We start from the raw sequence: 24,424 nt of genomic DNA, 5'->3' as shown, positions 1-24,424 counted from the left end.
AGAAGGCCAATGGTATCCTGGGGTGCATCAGGAAGAGTGTTGCCAGCAAGTTGAGGGAGGTGATTCTCCCCCTCTACTCAGCCCTGGTGAGGCCACGTCTAGAGTACTGCGTCCAGTTCTGGGCTCCCCAGTACAAGAGGGATGTGGCACTACTGGAGCAAGTCCAGCGAAGGGCTACAAAGATGATTAGGGGACTGGAGCATCTCTCTTATGAGGAAAGGCTGAGAGAGCTGGGCTTGTTTAGGCTGAAGAAGAGAAGGCTGAGAGGGGATCTTATTAATGTGTACAAATATCTAAAGGGAGGATGTCAAGAGGATGGGGCCAGACTCTTTTCAGTGGTGCCCAGCGACAGGACAAGAGGCAACGGGCACAAACTGAAACACAGGCAGTGCCATCTGAACATGAGGAAAAACTTCTTCACTGTGAGGGTGACAGAGCACTGGAACAGGTTGCCTGGAGAGGTTGTGGAGTCTCCTTCTCTGGAGATATTCAAAACCCACCTGGACACGATCCTGTGCAACGTGCTCTAGGTGGCCCTGCTTGAGCAGGGGGGTTGGACTAGATGATCTGTAGAGGTCTCTTCCAACCTCAACCATTCTGTGATTCTGTGATTTGTTGTTTTCATAATTTAATATTAAGAACAGTAGGTTAAAGAATTTATGATGCAGTCTGTCAGAACTCTGAAATATATGAAAAAAACTTCAATGCAAATTCTTCCTTTATGGTCTACATTTATAGTTCAGAGTGAAAAGTGCATAACCACAGAGAGCAAATTTCTAATGACAGCACATAAGACTATATTTAGGAGTGGAAATGGGGTAAATTTTGCTTGGCCTCTGGAAGATGGCTGGGGAATACCACCTAGCCCAGAAGCCACAGACCAGTCCTTCCCTCTGTACCATCCTGTGGGCCTAACTTGGGAGCTGCTGCCTCAAAAACTGTCTGGAAAGCTCTAGGGGTAGAGCAAAACCAGTTGCAGGGTGGGATCCTCAAATGTATATTCACAAGTTACCTGTATAAGGGGAAAACAGTGTTGAGGGAGACAGTTACAGCTAGTGCTTCCTTCAATATACATATTTTCTATTTTCACTGAGTACTAGATGTCCCTGGTTTGCTTGACTTTGACTGAAATTATGGGCACAACATGGTATTTGTGGAATACACCATCAGGGAAAAATGAGACTACCTGATGGATACCCTTATGTTAAGAAAAATCTACTCTAATCTGGTAAATTTACCTTATTTTCCATATAACGCAATTTCCTCCCAGAATATCTGACCTCATGCAGTATCTCTGTCTCGGATTTGCCAGATCCTTGGCCTAGGCACTAGTCTTATGATGCACTGAAGCGTAAAGCAAATTTTAAAACATTATTTTTATAAGTTCAGTTGTTAACTGTCTTATTTTTTATTTACTAAAAATCTGATAGAATGTGACAGCCTATAAATAATCTTCCAGCAAAAGTACTTTTCTGGAATTAAATGCTTGTAACATTATTTCTCTTCAAGGAGAACAGTAAGGTCAGGATGGTGCAGGAACACTTACATTACTGTACGGAATCATGCTGTTGTTCATTTCTTTCTTCCACAACTGGAGCAGCAAGTTCCTGTACTCCTGATTGAAAGGTCCAGAGTAAGAGAGAAATCCAGTGGCCAGAAGAACATTCCCCACTAAACAAATAATTTGATTTTGAAAGTTTTTGCTGCTTGCTGTCCAACGAAGCTGTATGTGAAATATTATAAAGAGGTTGTATTAAACAGACACAAAACTAACATGAAGATCAAACCCATGTATCTCTTTTTCTTTTCTTTCTGGTAAATAATTGCTCTTTGAACCAGGAGTATTTTTGGCTTTAAACCATTCCTTTCAGAAGTACAAGAAGTTTTCTGAATACTATTTCCTCCTTTCTCTACAGATTCTTATTCCCTTCTAGTTAGTTGCATGCAACCTTGGTCAGGACCTACACACTTTAAATTGACAAAATACACATTTAACACAGTGTCAGTTTTGTCCAAGGCTCCAGATAAAGGCTCTTACAGTTTTGTCTGAATTTTCAAAAGCAGAATGGACTCATAGCTCTTAAAAGACATTACCACACAAGGCTTCAGAAAACCCACATTAAGGCACTGTAACTCCTAATTTGGTGTTACTCTTTGTAGTGAGCAAACAGCAGAAGACTGGTGAGGAGACAGGAGTATGTTGACTGATCAATTATTCCAGCTGCCAAAACACTTGGTATGCAGAACCCATAAGCAATGGCACGTCATGACCCTTAGACTTGTGCCACACAGGCATCAATCTGGACTTGTGCTCTCCTAAAGAATTACTGCTTCCCTTGCTATCAGTATACCTAAAGAATTATCGCTTCCCTTGTTGTCTGTAGCACATGCACAGTACCCCATATTGCAACCTATTAATTCACCTTAAACCCATGCCCCCCCCGAACCTTGCCGTGGGCCAATGCTCTGCGGTGCCTGGAACAGCCCAGTCATTTCCCCGCACGGTTCCTGGGGTTCCCCTTGTGGATTGGGGATTTCAAGGTAATAAACATCTAATAACCTTACTCCAGAGTGGTGCCTTCTACCTCTGCTTATTCCAAGTATCAGTTACCACCATTAACACTCTTTAAAATTATAAATTCATAAGAAAAACATGCTGAAGCACCTAAGATTTCAGATTGATACATTTGAAATTCAGCAATGCAAACAAACACAGAAGTCCGGGCCTCACAGGGTTCAATGGTAGTAGGATTTCAAGCAAGGAATCTTCAAAGCTTCCTTTGGAAACCTTCAGGTTCCATTAGTCACTGAAGCCAGCAAAATCAACACAGAAAAAGGAATAGGAAAGGAAAACTTCAAGCTTAATGCAGAGAATAATGATTAGCCCATAATTCTGTCAAAGTTTCCAGTAGCAATCTGAACTTAAATTATAATTCATAAAATTAGTCAAGATTCAAATTCCTGTATCCTTGCTGAGAAGAGAGTAATCCTACTTATGAATATTTTAGGGCAATTATTTAGGTTAAGCCTAATTCCTTTTCTTACTAAAGCTTAAAGTAATTTGGCTCCCTGGCTTTAAATCTAAACTTTATCCCAATACAAGTCATATGATATGACATAAAGGTTCATACAGAAGAGTTAGACAACTCAAGAAATTGTTTTACTTTGTTAGATACGTTGAGTTCAAGCCCAAAACACACATACAACTAAAGTACAGTGACCTATAATACCAAGATGTCACTTTGCCTTGAATTTCTCAAGCACTAGATTGTTAATGATTGTTATGGAGCATTCTCAAAATTCAGCACCTACTTAGTGCTGGAATCCTACTCATATGTGCTAGTACCTTTTCTCCACCTAATCCTTCAATCAGAGCTGTGGCGTTGTTCATCTTCCTTCTGCATGCCTCAGCATCATCTAGTAAGGCCTGCTTCTCTTTCATAGCAGTATCATACATGGCTTGTACTTGATCCAGTTCCATCTGTTTCTCATCCAGCTGATTTTGTGCATTATTCAGTTCAGTTTGAGCAGCTGCAAGCCTTGCTTCTTGCAAGGCTAGATTTGCCTACAAACATTTTAAAGTAAAGAGTGGTTAGTACCTATTATTTGGCAAGTGCAAATGACACTGCTTTAAAGGCACATATCCTACTGTACTGGTACTTTTAAAAATAATACTTTTTAAAAATAACAGCAGTTTTTCCTTTATTTACTTTTCAACCTAAAGCTGGAATGCAAGCATAACATTAAAATTATTCATTGCAATCTTAAAATATTTTCAAATAATATTTTCAGAATGATCCATTAATCACATAAAGGTTAATGATTTGAAATCAACAATACACTTGAAATAGCTGTATACTAGAGATACGAGGTAATCCATACAATGTTATCTGTAATCTCCTCTCAGTGCAAAAGAAAATTAAGATCGTGCCTCACAGATTATAAAATGATAATGGAAACTACTCTTCTCCTCTCTTTTCCCACCAATTACTTACAATACATAACAAAACAGAAAACAAAAATACATACATACTTGCATTTTTTGCTCCTCTGGAAGCTAAAACTCTACAGACATTTCTCACCTCTCTGTATAAATTTGAATGATTTTGAGATCTAGGCATGATTAAAAAAAAATGTAGCATGAAGTCTGGTGGATTCCAAGGGACAGGTCTGTCAGCTGGGAGTTAGAGAAAAATATCTGTACTAATCGACAAAGCAGTACTGCTCTAGGAGTTAAACTTCCAGAGAATAGCCCTGTCAGCAAAAAAAAATTCAGTTACTGTAGCCACTGTGTCTGTTGACAGGTCCTAGATACAGACAAAAACATTATAATGGAGATAGCCAGCAGAATGGCCACTCATAAAATTTCTGTCACATAAGGATGCTGAAATATTTTTATTCCGCTACTTATCAAAGAGCGCATTAAACAGCATCTCCTAGAGATAAACACTGTTAAATCAGTAGACCAAACAGTCTTGTTAGGACCTGACCAAGCAGATTTCAGAACCACTGATGTTATTTTTTAGTGAATCTTGGACTACCAGGAAAAGTTTAAATGCTGCAAGGGTTCAGAGTAGGTTATTTAATGGTTCCTTTTATCCTTAAACTTTGTGAAGGCTAAAAATGGGAGCTTAAGGCAAAGTTATGACAGATTGTTTCAGCCACAAGTGACAAATAGTGAGGTAGCACAGAGAACAAGATCTTTGGAGAGCTGGGAAGAACCGCCTAGGTAGAACAGCTGGAACAACAAGAAACTTGCATCTGGCTGTGTGGGCTCATATTTCACCTTAATGTTTACCACAGCAGTACATGATCTTCGATGGAGAAGAATGGCCATGAGAATTCCCAATACATATGAGCAGTGATGCACTGTAGATATGAAAAAAACCCAGACCTCCTTGCAGCAATAAACTACTCAGAAAGGTGCAAAAGACTGATAAAACTGACTTCCTAGCTCTTAAAAGGCTACCAGCTTTCAAGATCTGGGCACAATGAAAAAATATATCAGATGAGAACAAGGGGAAAATACACTGTATTCTAACATGAAAAATCCCCAAATTAGTTACTCAAGACTTTGTATGGATCTTTAGAAGATGACTTAAGATAAGAAATGATTTCATGGATAGTTTAGTCAAAGTTTTTAGCCAATTTGAGGGTAATCACAACAAAGGTAGTAATACATTTTGGTATTAGTTTGATTTGAAGGTTGCTTAATCATAGGTGATGAATAATGGTTGTTTGCACAAGAACGAGCACTAACGTACCAAGGTGACCAATATATGTGATTCCCCAAGGCAGAGAGACTACTTTTAGATTACCCTATGAAATCATCACTATTTACTCTCTTCCTGCCTTTTCCAAATCCCTTTTTCAAAATTACATGGCTACAAATACCACTTTTTTATTGACATCATTAGCAGGCTGGCTGGCAGCTTTCTGCTCAGAGTTTTGCCATGAGAGCAGGAGGCAAGTTTTGCTGCATAAGAAGGCTATTACTGTTGCAAGAAGATTCTTACAAAGATTTTCTGCCAATTATAGGAGGGAAAGAAATATGTTTCCCAACCACAAAGAACCACTGTGGCCTTTCTAATTTTAGTGACGCTGCTATGCAAACAAGCTTCACACCCTTCATTTCATCCCTCTGAGTCACACAGCAAAGAAATGATTCCAAATTTATTCCAGTTGAATGTAGTGGAAGAGCCTGAATAAATGGACTTTATGTGAATGAATCATGAGGCTTTGAGACACAAAATCCACATTCTTATCTGAGCATCCAGTTAGGGGGGCTATATTGAATATGCCTTGGTTTGCATCAGAGCAGCAGCTTCAGCCATTCTTTGCCACTGGCATTGTGTGGATCCACATAAACAACCCTCTCTATGTCTGCTTCAGTCAGCTCCTCTACCTGCTCTCTGCATCTATCTGCACAGGCCAAGTATGGAGATGGTCCCTGTGCCCACAAGAGGCACAGACAAAACAATTAGCCAGTTATTTTGCCTTCTTCTGAGGTGTCCTTGGAGAAGGCTGTAGCAGGTGGTGAGATGATCTTGGACCTTTTAGTCTTTTTACATTCCACATAAAAACAGGAAAAATAAGCAGTGTTACAGGCTACAGCTATAACATTAAATTAAACATGCCCAGGACCTTTCTTTGGCACTAAGGTTTACTGGCATAAAACATTAAACTCTCCTAGCCTCTAAAACAGTACAGTTCCTTGCAAACAGCCTCGTGGAAATGGTCCTTGAACCAGGCTAGTTCCTAAAAGTTGCCCACAGATTCTTGAGAAAGTGCTGCTTGGCCAGGAACAAATTCATACTACAGACCACTCTAACAATTTAACATTGCAGATAATCACTTGCTAGTGGCTAGTAAAATTCCCTAGCAGTGTTTAATTTGCCAGTATTGATATAGCCATAAGTTCCTCATCGATTCATTGCAAGCTCAGTTCTGCAGAGCGCAGAGTATATCTGGCCCTGATCCAAGAAGTCATTTAAATATATGTTTCTCCTTAAAAAAAAAAGCTTCACATTTTTAAATGTTGTCCCAGTTCATGAACAGAATCCCAGCACCTCACAGAACCAACCCCAAATCATTGAAAAGAGCAGCTGTTGCTCAGTTAATTCAGAAAATGCTACTAGAAATAGGAGAAGCCATAAGAAAAAGGCAGCTGGATCACCACAGGTAAGCAAGAATTAAGCTTTCCCAGTGCCTTTTTTGTTTCAGTGATCTTAGCTTTCCAAGTTCAGTGATTCTTACAGTCCATGGAGATGCTGACCAGGCCACCAGACCTCTTGTACTCAGGCCTCACACATTGTATCACTCTGCTCATGAGCCTTGGTGGATGTGCTGGGTGACCAACTTTGCTTTTTCTTCAGTCCTTTCCTGGGCACATGGTGTCTGACTGGTATCTCCTCATGGAAATGCAATTTCACACTGCTCACTGACCTAGATCACTGCTGATCTTTCACATAAAAAAGATCTTTCTTCTAAAAGATCTTAAAACCCTGTGGGTTTTAGTTCAGGATGGAGACAAGCAAAAGCAGAAAAGGCAAAAAAGACTTGCACTTAAAACAGCATTTTACACAGAGAGTCCTCAATATCAACCAGTATTCATAAGCTGTTGACCAACTTATTCCCTTAATTATCATTCCACCCTAAGGCAACCTTAATCAAAATCACTGGAGACATCTCTAAGGGAAGTTATACACTTATACATGCTATTTAATTGGAGGCTAACAGATTCATAGCTAAAACTAGGACTCTGATTCTTCCGTTATATTCTTCAACTACTGGATAAATAGCCAACAGTGTGTCAGAATTATCAGGTTAATCCAGGCCTGTTTACTAGATGACAAACTGCAGAGGAACAGCTCATGGTCATGTTGAAGGTTTACAGGAAAGTAGTATACACACATGATGACTGCTGTACGATAAACTACACTGCATTGTTGGCAACATTTGGTTACGTTTTTTGTGTTATTTAACTGTATGGTTCTAGCTCATGGCTGCAAGCTGTAACTAAAGAATGTATGTATCCATTTCTAGGGATGAATTATTTTTGCACGCTGTATTTACTGAAATATGAGGCATTAGTCTATTAATTAGTTTTCACAGGTTGTCACATTTAAGATTAACAAGACTCTGAGTCTCAGTTAAGATGTAATATAAGCAAACATTGGAAGGTTTTTCCAAGTGTTGAAGAGAGTTTGTCTCCCAGAACAGAGGTTAGGATAAAGCAGTTCTATTAAATCTTTGCTTTTTAGGACAGGATAATTCCCAACACTAGTACCTTATGCAGTCTAATTGTACAACTTATATTCAATTATTTTCTTACATCATTCCACTGCTTCCTGTAATATCTCCTGCATACTTTCAACAATTCCTCCCTTTGTTATCTTCACTTTTCAAATATTTGTAACTACTATTACTACTAATTCTACTTTGCCAAGTGCATGCTTAAGTTTTCTCAGCTCCAGTGTGACAAAAATGTAAATACTTGAATACTAAGTTAAATTTATACATAATCTTAAATAATGTGTATACAACTGAAAACTGCAAAAATATTTTTGCAGCTTTCAAAAGGTTGTATCTGAGTATAAATCCACTACTTCCCCTAGGTATTGTTCTTTTACATCTCTCAATAGCTGCATTTCAAATTCTATTTTCATTAGTGAATATCTTGTTATTTGAAAAGGGAATTGCTATTTATGTATCACAGGAATATAGTCTTCTCTATTAATTACTTGAATCAAAAATATCATGCTTTTAAGGGATTCAAACTAGATTTGGCCAGATATACTGTAAGAATAAGTCAAGAGTTTTGAACATTTATACCATTAGTATACTACAATTAGTATACTACTTATATAGTAGGAGACTGAACACAAGTGCAGTGGCTAAATACCAATTGATATGTATTTCTTCAAAAAGAGCAATAACATTCCACTATAGAAGCAATGTTTATAAAACACTATATAAATATTCAAAGTTCTTCTTTTTTCATATGCCCATAAATGAAACATTTCCAAGACAATAAAACTATCTTTAGGAATACAGATAATGACATTTGATCCCTTTCTATTGTAGTTTTATGAAAATTTCACTGTTCAGACAGATATTTTCTATGCTTAGTTTATTATAGATACAAACTGTACCAACCTGACTCTTGCTTGACACTCAAAAGTTTCCTTAGAAGAGCTGAATTCCAGCTAAATTCATTAAATTCTTACTTCATTCAAATTCAAATTCAGAAACTTCAAATTCAAAAACTTTTGTGTCGAGCACGGTCTCTCTTCTTCCAGATACTACTGAGACCACAGGGAGTATGCTCCTTCCCAGGCCAGTAAGACTGATAAGTTTTCTTGAACTAGGGTGCCCGGCACCAAGGCAGAGAGCAGAGATAGTATCAGTAACTCCTGCTAGCAGATGGCCACTGTGCGCTAAAGGCTCATGGTCAACTGATTGTGTTCACACAACTAACAACTGTATCACAGTGTAGCTGCCCAAGGGGAAAAAATTGCTGGGACATCTTTAACTTTTAAGTGCTTGGCTTCACCACTGGGGGTAAAGAACCAATTTCTTGAAACAAGAATTTCATGTTGTTCAATATCTTTTTTAGACAAAATAATACTACTTTTTTCCATTCAACTATGGTAATCCCTCAGAAAAATAAAATGAACAATATGAAATACCTTAAGAGGAAGGACTTCTTTATTAATACCGTAGAAGTAAACCATTGCTTGTGTCCACGAGCAAAGACCTGCTACATTTCCACACACTTTTTTAGCAGTCTCCAGATTATAATCCTCCATATCCAAATAAGGCTCTAAAAGCTCCACAATTTCACCTGTAATTGAGTCCTAATTAATAGAAAGGAAAATTTATTTTCAAAACTGGATTTTAGAGTAAAGTCCACAGAAACATTTTCCTTTTTAAAAATATGATGCTACCACTTTTTACAGAATATATGCATTCAGTTGTTCACAATTTACTGTGTTCAGTATTTTTTTTCTGTTAGAAAGACCATTTGTTGCACAGCAGGGAAGAAGGCTATTATTTACTTTGTCATTGCTCCTGAACCTGCGCACCCTGAAAGCATTATGTAGTTTTTTGCAATCCTGGAAATCATTTACAAAGGCTGTATTGAGATGAAGTTTGCAGGGAATGCCCACCCTGCAATGAACCCTCTGCAGAAGGGTGAAGGATCAGTTTTACATGCATTTATTTCAACATGCTCCCCTCAGTTTTCTCTCTTTTAAAAATTATCTTGTTTTAGCTTGTGGTCCATCCAAGTCTAGCTATATAGGGCCTCTAGAGTCTAGGGCCTCTTCCACATGTAAACTTTAAGAAAAAGGTGTAGACACATTCATCTCAAAATACTGGAATATAGAGCATCTTCACCCCACTCCATAATAAACATTCTTTCTACTTTTTGATTATTAATCATTTTCTAGTACAACAGCAACCATATTCTTGTATTTGGTTCTGCATTTCTTTTTCTTTTGGAACAGAATGTAATACTCCAGAATTTTGTATACCTGTCATACATAAAAGTTTGTGGGTTTTGAGAGGATTTTTGAAAGAAATTTATTGCAGAAGGACAATTGAAAAGTTCTGAAATTACACAGGAATTGATTTAAGAATAATTTTACAGTGTTATACTTCTGGTTTTCATTCATTTTCATTAATTTTTACCTAGGATTCCCTGAACTGCTCAGAACATGGACAAAAAATGGACTTGCATGTAAAATTCCACAGCGCATATTTGTGCTTGGAAGCAAAGCACAAACAGTTAAAGAAAGGTAGTGAAGCCGCAAGGAAGACAGAATGATGCAAAAAGTTCTACTTGTGCACTTAAACAAAAGCTAGCTAAAATGTATCTGAGAAGCATAGGACCCAGTGGCAAACATAGCACATTTTTCCTAATCCTAAATTCAGCTGAAACTGAAGCTATTCTGTTCCAGTTCAGACCATGAATTGTCAGTTAATTAGTTCTGTAACCCTGAACCACTTTGAAATTGTTTGGGCTGAAAAACATAACAAGCATTTCTGGGGCTAAACAGGCAAAATCCAGTGTATTGTTTCTATTTCCCCGGCAGAGTCAAGGCATCACTCTCATTCTTAGGTCAGTGCTACAACTCCTCCACAGCTCCTTATATCTGCCAGGTGGGGTTGAGAGGCTGGAGAGAACTGGTGATTCACTAGATGGGGGACTGTAAAACAGGAGCTAATAGCTGTTCCCCCTCTGTATAAATCAACACTGGAGGTGTTCTCAAGACAGAGATATGGAAGCACATATGTCTCTATAGCGAAGAACAGCAGTGCAGATGGGAGGTGAAGTTCAAATTACTGAACTGGGCAAGCCAGCATGGCTGGCAGTAATGATGCAGTTTACTAACAAAAAGTAGCAATATACAGGCCAAACTTTGATTCTGCCACAGGTTCATTAGACAGTCTGCCAGGAACTGCTCTGCTTTGGTTCTAGCCAAAAAGCAAGAGAATGAGCTAAGGCTGAGATATGGTCACCTCTCCTCTTCCCACCTACTCTCACAACTATTAACTATGAAGGAAAGAGCAAGTTGTTTCCTTTCACTCTTGTAAAGGACAGAAAATTAGTTTTGTGTGAATTTCTTATTTACGGTCAAGCAGAAAATAGTTCCTACTTCCATTGCAACATGTTGATTTCATTTTGCATTCAATATCCGTATTTGACCTATAGGATTTACAGATACTACTCACACTTGGGGCTCCATGACAACTCAAGCTGCTCTAAATTATTGCTGCTACAGCACTGTACCTTTTTTCCTCTCCTCCTCAACCAGAGGTTCTTGTTACATCTTTAAAGCCATCACCAATATTCCAGTAAGCTGGTCTGGGAACTAATGTTGCAGAAACCTAAGCCAGCAAAACTAGTGATTAGTTTTCTTCTAGGCTAGCTCCCTGAACTAGCTCACTGCAGCATCAGACAAGTACCAGTCTGATCACAAAAGAGGGTGTCAAACATTAGGGGAAGGGAAAGGGTGAGACTGCAAGGAACTGACCTCACTTCATTGCAACTACCTTTTTACCTGAACAGTAAAAAGGATTTCTTTCAGTTGCTCACTTCATTATGCTAATCTTGGATTTTTTTCCCCCTTAACAATCTTTTGAGAACATGAAAAGCCAAATCTTTGAAAATGGTGGTTAATCTATAATTATATAAGTGCCAGAAGAAAATGGAATTCATCTCCTTAAGCAATGTAAAGACTGGAAGAGCTTATATGAAGTAACAATGGTAGAGGTATTAAGAACCTTCCCTTTATTGGCAATGTATTAATGCCTTTCTTTTAATAGAACTAAAGATCACCCTCCATTTCACAGTGTTAAGCAATATACCCTTTTTGTGGAAGCACATAGCAGAAAAGGCTATCTTGTATTTGTCTGATCCCTAGCTACTATAATAATAATAAAGACAGCGATTATATTATTCCTAAAATTAGATAAAATGATACTTTCACTATGAGCATTTGATAAAATATGAAGTAGTTATGGATAAACATTTTGATTTTTTATTCTCCTACTCAGAATTATGAGCTAGCAAGCCGGCAAGGATGAAGCAAAGACCAATCAGCAATGGCCTAAACCTTTGTTCGGGAGCTTTAAAAACTTCAGTTCATGTTTTTCCTTCAAAGTAATGAATTTTAAACACAAGGAGCTACTCCATCCACTGATCTTCCTTGCCTAACAAAATTAGGAAATACCAGAAATCTCACAAAAAAGTAAGCAGTGTAGTCTACTCAGAATTTGAGATGTGATGAACTTTCTTCTCTTATATACTCTACTCTAGAAACAAGAAATTAGACAGAACAAAAGCATGTGAAGTATTTCATCATTGATAGAAGTATTCTAGTGTTTTTCATCACATTTGTCAGTATCAATGCAAGAACTCAGTCAGTCCCACAGAGGTTGTTCTGACTTCTCTGAGTAAAGTTATATGTGTTGCAAACTACCAGTAGGAATGCATACAGTATTAATAGATGCCAAAACTGGAAACCTCATTAGAGATATATTTGAGTAAGGAGTGCATAATTAGTCTCCATTATCATTAATCTCATTTCTTCTTTCTGTTTAGTTAAGATGGTGCTTGGAAAAGTGGCCAGATTGACAGCCCCAGAAAGGTCTACAGAGGCAGTGCAAGTTTCCTCATGCTGCCTTGTCAATATGTTTCACAGGGAGAACTGGCTCATGGGAATAGTGAGAATTATGGTCTCAAGTCTCATCTACACAACAAAAACACCCCATTAAAATAGGCAATGGCAAAATGTGCAGCTGAAGAAGATTCAATCATCAGTGTAAATATGAACAGAGTATGTTCTGCAACACTGTGGAAAACAAGGGTTTTGCTGAACACTGCTTGGTTTTCTGGATTTCAAAGTTGAGCCATTCTGCCATCCCAGGGCCCAGCCTGGCTCCTCTTCTGGTCTAGCTACCTGTGACATCTTCTGTCTCTTCCCAGCAGAGAAATTCCCCTTGTGTGACAGTCCAGTTAATCTTGTTGTAAATGTGACAGGTTTCTGCCTTGACAGAAATAAAACCTGTATTTGTTTTTATTTTTCCTACAGTTCAGACTGAGGTTCTCAGTTCATTCCCCTTCCACTATTTCTCTAGTTTATAGCAAATCCCCAAAGTCACTCAAACATTTCAGTGTATTTCCCTTACAGGATGCTCAGTTCCTTCTGTATTTCCTCCTAGCTTCTGATCAAGCAGTTCTGGAGGTAGAGTTCTGGAGCAATTTATATGCAAACAGGCTTGGCAGCATTGGAGATGGTGAGCAGGATTTTGTGAGCCATTTTAAAAATCAACAGTGAGTCTTTTTAAGGCAAATCCCTACTGAGAAGCAAGAACTGCCTGAATAAAAATAGAATTAAGCTTCTCAAGATATGATCTAGAGCTTGGAATACTTGTGTTTGCCATCCAAACTGAGTGGCCCAGGAGAGAGAATACTGAAATAATGAACCATGAAAATGGAGAGGAATACAGTCATGTAGATACATGCAACTACAGGTACAAAAAATAATCTCTTTTAAACTACCCGTGAACTTCACTTCCTATGGATGATACAGCACATAAAATATGAGGACACTTTCACATGCTCTGTAAAGGTGGTTATAGAAGTAATAATGCCACTATTAACTGCTTACCTTCTGGAAAGTAAGCAACATGCTCAGAAATCCTGAATTATTCATTAGCTTCAGAGCCTCAGTCCACGATGGCTTCACACATGGGCGTTCTTGGTCAGGTGTTACTGAGTCTATTTTTCTTTGGAATAAAAGTAGCACACAATCCATAATCCGCATTATCAAGTGAGGAGGTTTACCCAGTTTGCGAACAGTTGCAATGTCAGAAGGTTTTATTGTCTAAAAAATTAGAGAACAAAATCATCCACTTATTTAAGCCATCAATTTGATGATAGACAAAACTGTTTTGTTTAGGGACTACATATGTACAATTGCTGCAGGTCACCCAGAAGCAGTACCGCAGAAAGCCCTTAAAGCACTAACTGCTTTATTACCTTACAGTAGAGGAGCTACTGCCCATCTTAGCTCTCCAGTGCCTGCCTCTTCAGCCTTTCTCTACGATGATTAATAGGTCAATCCTAGTCCTTTCAATATTTTTTCAAGTCAGAAGTATAAGCACGATATTCCACAAATAACAATCGTTAATTATATTCATGTTTAATTCTGACCTGCAGGGCTGCCTCAGCTTCTTCCATTGCAGGTCTTGCAGCTTCAAGCTTCTCCTCTGCTGCTGCTTTATCAATGGCAATGTCATCTACAATGGCCTGAGCTTTGTCTTTCACCTTTTGCACCTGCATTTTCACTTTTTCAGCAGCTTGGGCTTTCATAGTCACTTCCAATAATACCCCATCAGCTTTTTTTGAAGCTACAGCCAAATCTTTCTCCTTCATCACCAGCTCTTTGGAGAGCTGATTTACTGAAATCTCAGCTTCCATCAGTTTTGTGAGACCTGTGTAGAACAAATTCCACTTTAGCAATAGGAAGACATGAGAGAGAAACCTCAGTATAGTAATCTGGATACCTAAAATAAGTCACTCAAATTTATATTTAGGAATCCCAGTGAGTGATCTGATTTGTTGAACATGAAAATAAAGCACAGGTAACATTCATTTCCTATTTAGTGTTATTACTATTTTTTTCATGGGTAAGAAACTTCAGAATCTGTTCTTGGATCACTTGCTTATATTTTTATACAAAGGGAAGGACACTAAGTAATGCATACACATGCACACACACACACATTTTGAAAAGCATTAGTATTGTGAATGGCATTCTTAAGAAGTCTGTGAGTAACATTAGAAATCCACAAGACCATAAGAAGTACTAGACTGTCCCTAAACTCCACAGAACTGAGAAGAGGAACCTGGCATCCTGAGCAACGTAAGAGAAAAGAAGAGGAGACTATGCTGAGCTTCTAAATTCAACATTACATGAAGATCCAGATGAAATGGGAAGAAAAGGAACTGAAGATTCTTGAGCAATGCAATGCTCCAATATTTTTATCAAACAATGAGAAAATTATCTAGAAAAGATATAAGTATAAAAAAAACTTATAAAAAAATCTATGCGTGTAAATCAAGTAAATCTTTCTAACTCTCAAAGCAATCATGAATGTTCCTTCCAGGCAGCCAGACACCCTCTACCTATGGAGATATGTGTACATAGCACAGTCCTGCAACTGGCCATAGCAAGAGTTTAAGGGTACATCCCTTAAACCATGCAGTTTCAGAAACTGTTTAATTGGTGACTGCGGATGATCTTCTGCAATATAAAGACTATTTTAGAAATTTATATTTGGCATATAACTGTTTCTTTAAAAAATTCTTCACAGTGACTGAACCTGAACATTTACTTACTTTCCCTCAGTTTTAATTTCAGTATGTTTAAATGCGGAAACTAGGTTCTCAGTAGTTCCTTGGCATGCATACGTGTAGAAGCAGGAACTTCAGGTATTTTAACTGCTAGTTAATACTAAATAAAAAACACATCTGCAATCTGCAACATTCACAAAGGTAGTTAAAACAAAACCTCTACATATTTAGTGCATACACTTAATATAGCTGAAAACATATGACAGCCTGTTTTCAAGTGAAAGTGATCTCACAATTTAAATGCATTAAATCTCTATGTACATAAGAATCTGTATTTTTACATTCTTTTACTCAGATTCTTCTTACTTTTTTTAAGGAAAAAAAAAGAGTTTACATTACCTGTTCTCATGCGTTCAGACAAACTTCCAACATTGGCAAACTTCTCTTTGTAAATGGTTTTGTAGCCTCCAATGAAGGACAGGTAAGATTTTGGAGTCACAAATGTTTGGCGTCTGTATCGTTCAAAGTATTCAATACATTTTTCAGCTACAATATCTTGAAATGTTCCCATAGTGTTAACAACACTTTGTTTCACTTCATCTGTGCATTCAATACTGTAGGAAACTAAAAAATGCTGTGCAACTGCTACAAGAGCATCTTTAGGCCAGCGCTGGAACCAGTCCATGGTACAGCCTGAAGTCAGACCCGGAAATTTTAGTGCACGAGCTCTGAATTTTTCCCCAACAGGAGAAAAACAAAGAACCACATGCAGGTTATTGCGAACACGAGTAAGAAAGTAATCATAAAGGTTTTCACCAGTGGGAGTACGCCTTGGATACTCCTTCTTCATTGCTGGTATCAGGTCTTGTGTGATTTCGCCTATTTCATCTCGTGCAAAAAGATTTGAAACCTCACCTGAAGCCAAAACATTGTTCATGTACTCAAGAAAAGACTCATCTCTGATTTCATTGTCTGTGAATATAAAGGCAATGCCCTTTCCTTTCTGCCCAGCAGTGCGATACAAAATTTTCAGATCATCCAAAAGGTTATTGGTGGCATATGTTCTGGGAGAGAAAAGCATTAGAAACAGAGAGAAGAAAAAGTACGGATCATTTTATGAAATATCCATCATCTGGCTCAGTTTCATTTAGGCAAGAAAAAAAACTACATATGAAATTAATCCACACTATCTCCTGGCTTCATTTTTATTTATTTTTTTCTTAAACATTGTGCCAAAGTGAATAATCAGTGCCATAAATTATGGGAAGTGGGCTAAAATCAATAGAATATCATGCTGCAAAAAGCTGGTAAGAGTAATACTATGTCTAAGGGAAGTGATGCCGATTTGCATCACTATAGTTTATGTACTTAAACTCTTTATTAAAACTGAAGGTTAATATAGCTTCCTCACACTGGCAAGTAGGTTCTATTGCCTGTAAACATTACATAAGGACAGATGGATTATCTTTTGGAGATATTGAGAGCAGGGTAAAGGAAATCATTATGAGATAGACAAGAATAACTGAAGTTTGAGGTTTATATTGTGCTATTTGGTTTAACTGCATTCAAGCCCCAGAAAGGATATATTTGAACATTACCACTTGGGCTTATAAACACTGCTGAGAATGGAGACCATAACTGGTTCATTTGTTCTACTGCTTATAGTTGATGCATACAAGTAGGGTTTAGACAAAGTCCATGCAAATTCTACTACTGATTTTAGATTATGCATTATCTAATGAAGTAATCTAAAATAAATAAAATGGCAGATTTGTCCATTATGTCCTTAACCAATGAAAGCTGAAATTATGATCTTCTTTTCTTTGAAACCAGCTTCTTTTGTCCAAGAGTTTCTTCAAAGAAATAACAAATACTTGTAATATACACATGACCCATTGTTCAGTGTTTGAAAATACTGTTTCAAAATTACATATGCCATACAGAAAGTGTCTCCCAGTTCTCTTGCAGCTCCAACACTGCTCTACAACACCCTAATGCAACCACTGCAGAGCTCATAAAATAATCTGTTCAGTCTGCATGTGTCAACTACTGTTATTACAGTAATTTGTGGTATACTGATAAGAACATAACGACTCTACTGAGTCAGGTCAGTGGTCCATATAGCTCACTACTCTAACACTACCAATTGGAAATGCTCCTTAAAGAGAATACATGAGCTGGCATCCACTCTTCAGTGCCCATTCCTTTCCCCCTCCTCCCATTTTCATAGCTTTTGTATTAAGAATGCTAGAAGGTACATCCCTTTTGTCCTTTCAATATCCATTTAGCAACCTGCTGATACTCTTCTTCTACAGCCTTCTATGGCAAGTTACAGATGATAACTCACTCAGCAAATAAATATTTCCATTTATTTGTTTTCAGCTCACCTCTAGTTAGTTTCAGTAAATGAACCTTTCCTAAATGGCTGAAATATTTCTTTGCCTCATTAATGCATTTTGAATCCTGCAGGTATAGTGGCTCTATTCTGTTTCTCTGCTCTTTTTTCCTTTCCCTCCCTTTTCTATTCTTACTGTTTCTTCCTTCTGCATCTGGGGCACAGGGAGAGGCCTTGATTTGTCTTTCTTTCCTTTTCCCTTCAGCAGAAACTTCATTACCTTGTTAAAAGATCTGGTGCATCTTTCTAAGGAAGATTTCTCAGTGTACTGAGCTGTTTGCAGCGTGAAATACACACTGCTAACCCTCAATGCTTACCCCTGTAAACCCTATGCCAAAAGAGAAAGAAGTGAAAGGTAGTAGTTACTTCTAGTCAAATCAGGAAGGTTTATACATAACTCCTTCCAAACAATTAGGTGGCAATGCTGACAAGGCCTTTGAGAGATCTCTTCCAGTCCTCTTGTCAGGAATGACAGGGACAGGTTCAAAACAATATCCAGAAATAAAGATGCAGAAAACAAGCAATATATTTTGCTACTCTTCCTCTACCCCTCTTCTCCTCTACGCTGCCTCTGAAAAGAAACTGAGTAAATGTAATTTAAAATATAGGGTTCTAATTTAAGAAAAAAAAAAAAAGTTCTTCCTCCCCCAAACTTCTACAAATTCCGGCACTACCCATTAAGTCATTGGTAGCAGTTGTAGTACTATAGTCTGGGTGCATGAGCATCTATAACAATAGCTAGTTTCCCCCTGCCTATCAATAATTGCTCACTATATAGAATCCACCAGTAGATTATTCCATGTTATCTTTAATGCAGAATGATATTTTAGTGGGATTTAACAAGTATGCATTGCAGACTTAAATGTCGAAGGAAAGAAAGATTTCTTGTCAATAGCATTTACTGAATATGTATTATAATATGTATTAAAACAAAGACAAAGGATCTGCCATCCACAAACTCTGCATTTGCACATGTCCTTTTGGTTGAAAAATGTAGTTTTCAATGAGGGATACAATGTCGGACAGGTTTGCATTTTTTTAAGTTAATTGTGAGCTATTCATTTCTGTGGCAAATTAAGGAGCAAATGTCTATGTACAATGTATTGTATTACCTTGTTAAAGTAATCTGAAAGCTTTCATATCCTGCAATATATGACGCTAGTCTGCTCAGACTCTGTTTTCCAGATCCACCTACACCTACTAGCAATGCATTTCCTTGTGGAGTACGAATAATCCGTGATATTTTAATCAAATGGACGATTGCATCCTGTTTATTGAGGAAAAAAGGATGAGAAGACGTAAAAATAATATATCTTTATCCAGAAACACATTACAGAGAACTGCCATCTCTGGAGTTTATGCCAAAGGCTCAGACACGTACTCATCAAAATCAACAAATGATCTTCCCCTGACTTCAGCAAAGCTAGCCCAGGAGGGTGTTAATCCACTTCCTTTCTACTTTTTCTCCAATCCTGAGAGGCATGCCTTCAGCTCTTCTGAGTACAAACACTGCATATGACATTGCTTCCTATGCGCATGCCTCTTAGGGGATCAGAGAAAAAGTAGAAAGGAAGTGGATTAATACCCTTCCCCAACTTTTTAGCTGAGCTATTTACAATCTCTCTAAATACCAGGCTGCCTAAAGCAAAATACAAGTACACTATAGATGTTTCTTACTCAACCACAGTATTTATGTTACAGCAATAAATAATCTGAAATGCCCTAAAAAGCTACCAGAGCACCCCATCTAAAGCTGAAGAAAACATCAAGCATCAAGAGACTTCTGAAAAGTAGGCAACTTCCACAGATGCAAGATGACATTCACAGTGTGTTGTATGGAAACAAATGAGTTGTGCTTTGGGTTAGGCAAGGCAGGAGAAAGAAAAGATGGGGAACTGTAAAGAAATTGAATAATTTGGGAAGCAAAGACAGCCTGAAGACAAAAGCATTGCTTTATACAGCTTATTGTAAGGCAAGTCCACTCTGGATACAGGGCTAGCCATTTTAAGCTAAATCCAAAGATAATCTTGTGGAAAAACAGAAAGATCCATGTAGCATTAAATGCAAAGAGACCAGGCACTTTTCGTATTGACATAATTACAGATATTAATACCTTGAAAAATACTAAATCCATCTTCGATCCTCTGATGGTTTCATTGTACTGCTGCATGAACATCTGTAATCTTTCAGCTAAATAATCCAAAGATGGGACAGGCTCATAAATTTTAGGAGCCTTCAACTCTACATCAGCAGGTTCATCTCCAGTAGCTTCTGGGACATCACGCAAAAAATCCACAAAGTATAATTCTGTGGAGCCATCTCTGAATAAATTTTGACCATGTTCTGCAGCAGCAATCTACAAAAATACATGAAAGATTAGTTTTAATAGTGAAACATTTCATTGGCCTTTTTCTGTGTGATCATTGAACAGGATTTGCGTACCTTTTTCATCGTATCTTCAAACCAGTCTTTATCACTTTGGCTGATGAACCTATCTGCAATAACACGTCTGCATTCATGCTGGAACAAGGCTACCAAAACACTAGTGTTCTGGCAGACTTCAGAAGTAACTGTAAGCACTCCTTGCCAAATACGACTGAGGTCTCGTAAGTTGAAGATGTAATGAAATTTAGCTGGAGTTGGTAACATCTACAAAATAATGTCATAATCTATATTCAAATAACTGCTAAATAAAAATATTGCCTCTCTAGTATTTAATGAATACTGTATTTTTTCATGAACTTCAAAATGAATATTGCATTAAAGCTTGACATTTAAAAGGCAAAGGTAAAAATGAATAAATGACAACAGCAATGACCAGCTCTTTAATTTCGCATAGATTTCACTGAAGTTTCTTTGAATCTTTCAAGTCCCAGGAACATGGAGTGAAGGGTAGCTAGGACAGGTCAGTTAGCAATGGCATTAAAGGATGCACTAAATACGCCAGCAGTGCTTAACCTATTGCTTCCTTCCTACCCTTTCTTCCAATTCATTTCTGTCACTCTTTTTTTTCTTTCCAAGAACACTTGTGTCGTTCAAGAGCAGAGGGAAAAGTAGATGAGGAAAAGCAAAGAAAGGAGAAGAGAAAAATGAGGGAAGAGGATTTGAAACTATGAACAATTCAGCAAAAGCTACATTTTCTCTAAAGGCAGCTAGTTATCAGTAATAAGAGCCATTTTTGTTGAATATACTAGTCAGTAGTTGAATAGTTTAACTAGCACTCTCTTTATTTCTTTGTATAAGCAAGGCTCATGTCTACAGTTGAGCTGTTTGGGAAATTCTGACCAATCCTTTTTCTGCTAGAAAACATCATTTATCAAATCCTATTTGCTCCTTGTCTATCCCTATCTTTCTACCACCTGCCTCCACTTTTTTCATTAACAGATCAAATTTGGCACACATCCTTATGCTGTTTTCTTTTAGTGTTTCAAATTGTCAGAATGTTTCATTCTACCATTTTGTAATCAAAAATAAATTTGATTTTCTATTTCAAAGAAATTTCTGCTTACAAATTACAATTAAACATGTTTTTATAACCTGTTTAAATAGAAGAGGTAATATGTAGAATTTACTAAAGGCAATATTTCATTTGTTCTGAACTGATCCCCCCACACACACCTGATTTGATTTCTCTGCCATATTTTGGATTTTTAAATTTTCTCCCAATCCCAAACATCTTTATAGAAGATTCCTATCTAGTTTTTAATTTATGGTTCCTTGTGTCCTTGACATTTTCTAAACCAGAAGACTTTGAGATGTTTTTATTAGCTACACTTATTAGCTATAGAAGCCACTGGGTATGACTATACTTTTGGACAGGTAACTCACTCAGGTGCTGGCAGCAGCAAATCCTGGACAGAGGCATCAGCCAGCAGTTACACACAGGTCACAACTTCACAATCTGAAGCTTGTATATATGTGACAGCACAAAAGGCCTGGGTCTTCTTGCTTTATCATGGTGCAGATGCTTCAAAAACTACTTAATAGAGATAATTTTACCTTTGCTTTTGTTGTTTGCCAAATCTTTCGAGTTGTAGGTACCAATGCTGATGCCAGTTTACATATTTCTTCAGAGAAACCTCGCTGTTCACAGAAATAGCCTTCAGCTACTGTTCGAAATACTTTGTCAATAGAGGAACTGGAAGGCAATGTGCAATTATAGATGGTGAACTGGCGTTTCAAGCGCTGTGGAATGTCATTCCGACCCCCACCAGGGTGAATCATAGCAGCTACGAACTGGATGTCAACCACATTCGTAAATTCTCCTGGTTTTTCCAAATTGTAGAAACCTTTCTGTTCCATCAGCTGCCTTACAATCTCATTGGTGATCTAGTTATCCAAAAAAAGAAACAGAACAGTTAGGTATCTGGGGGGTTTTCAACTTAAAAAAAAAAAAAAAGAAAAAAGAATAAAAGAAATGTCCAGTATAATAAATTAGCAGACAACAAGAAAGACGCCTCCTATCTTTCTTTATGTTGAATATTCTTCTGGACACTTCAGCAATTTATAAAGCCATGCCACATGGCACCAACAGCTCTGATGCAGCGGACTGGCTGCACCTAAGCTTTATTTGCTAATCAGTCGTGGACGTGGGGCCAGGCATTCAACTGGGTTTCCACAATATGAATCTAAGAAAAATCAGCACTTTAAAATTAGACCTAGTCAGACTGTATATTCAAACTGACACAGGCACTTAGATGAGTGACAAAGAATGGTTAGTTTAGCACAAAGTATAGTCACATATTCACTTACATAGAGGCAGTGAGAAAACAGGATTACAGAGCTAGATGGGAGAAGAGGAGAAAAACGATCTTTTCTCAACAGTAATTTTTTTAAATTTAAGTTAGACTTTTAGAGAATATAGATCTATAAAGTATTCGTTTATCAACACATCAACATCAGACAGCCCACTGGTCTTGGATGTCTGAACTGTGCTGTTAGATTCTACCTAACAATAACTGTACTCTAAAGTCCAGAGTAGAAAGTAAAGTGAAAAAAAAAAATCTGATTGCTTCCTGGAGTTACATGCTTCCTTTTCTAGGCTGGTTCTTAATACAGTGAGTTCATAAATTCTGCAAGCTCTGCATGTCACCAAAATGAAAGGTTTAAAAGCTACAATGATTGTACCAAATGGCTTGATGCTGACTGTGATCAGTTGGGGCACACAGCTTACCACTAATGAAAAAACTGTCTTGGGGAAATTGCCTTTAGTAGGCATCCAAGAACTAGTCCATATTATGCTTTTTTTTCCCCTAAGCTTTCCTATTTTTGCAAACCACAAGTCAGCATTTCCATCACCAACAATGGTAAGACCACCAACTCCCTAATGTTAGCACTTCCCTTTTACCTGGTCACCCCATTGATTAATCACAGGCATGTTGATGTCATCAATAAAGACAGTCATTTTCTTCCCTGCTGGAGGACCATATGTGGTGCCCATTCTTTTATCTATGTAACTTTCTATGCTCCTTTGGACCATATTTGGCAGAGTTGCAGAAGAGAAGTTTAGACATTTTGTCAAATGAACATCAGGATCATACTTGGTTGTGTAACCCTGTAAGATAAAACCAATTTCAAGTGAAGTGCACCAGTAACTCCAGATGAATTCAACTGAAAGGAGACATAGGTGTTCAGGATCCCTGCAAAACTTAGACATCTACAAAATCTCAGTCCTACTATTAACTTTTAAATATCAAGCAGCAGTTTAAATATTCTAAGCCTTCAACCAGAAATTCAAACAAACTCTTAATTAATGCTTTACATAGTTTCAAAATATTAAAATATATAAGCTTTCAACAGACTTCACTAAGTGTTACAACAAGTAGATATATGATGATTCAGGATGCAAATAAGCTTTGTGTCAGTAATTGTTTTTTTTCTGAACGCAAGCTGTTAATGATGATCTGTTACAGCAGTCTGCAAGATACAAGTGAAAATCCAGATCCTTTTTCACACTTACACTTCAGCACCATACCTTAAACAAGTAGTGTAAAGGAACATTTGTGTAAAATTAAACTCAGATGCATCAAATTTACTGGTATTCATCTTTTCTTAATATTGAAAGGAATCTTTGTTAGGTTTCAAAAGCTCATAAAATTCCCACAGCTACTGCTGATGCCCTAAAACAAGACAGGGAGTTCCAGTTTTTGTACTTAGTAAACTGTTTATAATAGCACCCACAGGGGAAAAAAAAAAAAAAAAAAAAAAAGCAACCCTGGAGTCATGCCAAAGAATATATATAAAGTGTGGGAAATATTTTGTTTAGAAAGGATCCTGGGATATAAAAACACTATTAAAAATTCCAAGTTTCCAACATTTGTTCTCTTTAAATATTTAGTTCACCTGCAATGATGAAAGGAGAATATTTTGATGAATAGCGTCAAACTGTTTATTTTGCTGACTATATCAATGCTATGATCCCAGTTTAAGAAAAGCTGCCCTTTAGAAAAACATTTTTTCTGAAGCATAACAAAAAACAGTCTCTGCTTGCAATGTATATACAACAGTTACGGTGTTTGCTGCACACTCTTGACAGCTGGTTCATTGGTACATTTCACTGATCAGCCCTCTTAAGGTTCTAACAGTTTGTATAAAACTATGAAAACACAAACATTCAAAAAATATACTTTCATTAATTGCAGTATTTCTGAATCATTACATGG

At 37.4% G+C, this 24,424-nt stretch overlaps 1 protein-coding gene across 1 annotated transcript in view; it reads right to left on the bottom strand.

Annotated features, from left to right (window-relative positions):
- The window catches only part of LOC106496970 (dynein axonemal heavy chain 5-like), a 176,257-nt gene that overhangs the window by 55,925 nt on the left and 95,908 nt on the right, over positions 1-24,424 (bottom strand). The window contains exons 52-62 of the mRNA XM_067291141.1: positions 23,110-23,316; positions 21,762-22,091; positions 20,205-20,411; positions 19,876-20,118; positions 18,875-19,029; positions 15,767-16,431; positions 14,225-14,505; positions 13,680-13,895; positions 9,192-9,359; positions 3,347-3,565; positions 1,547-1,723 (exon numbers count right to left, since the gene is read on the bottom strand). Of these exons, the coding sequence (XP_067147242.1) occupies positions 1,547-1,723; positions 3,347-3,565; positions 9,192-9,359; positions 13,680-13,895; positions 14,225-14,505; positions 15,767-16,431; positions 18,875-19,029; positions 19,876-20,118; positions 20,205-20,411; positions 21,762-22,091; positions 23,110-23,316 (2,868 nt within the window). The remainder of the gene's footprint in view (positions 1-1,546; positions 1,724-3,346; positions 3,566-9,191; positions 9,360-13,679; positions 13,896-14,224; positions 14,506-15,766; positions 16,432-18,874; positions 19,030-19,875; positions 20,119-20,204; positions 20,412-21,761; positions 22,092-23,109; positions 23,317-24,424) is intronic.

The sequence above is a fragment of the Apteryx mantelli genome, chromosome 2 (genome assembly GCF_036417845.1).
Source record: "Apteryx mantelli isolate bAptMan1 chromosome 2, bAptMan1.hap1, whole genome shotgun sequence".
NCBI lineage: Eukaryota > Metazoa > Chordata > Aves > Apterygiformes > Apterygidae > Apteryx > Apteryx mantelli.
The sequence above is the reverse complement of the archived record's forward strand: the minus strand, read 5'-3'. Positions and strand labels throughout refer to the sequence as shown.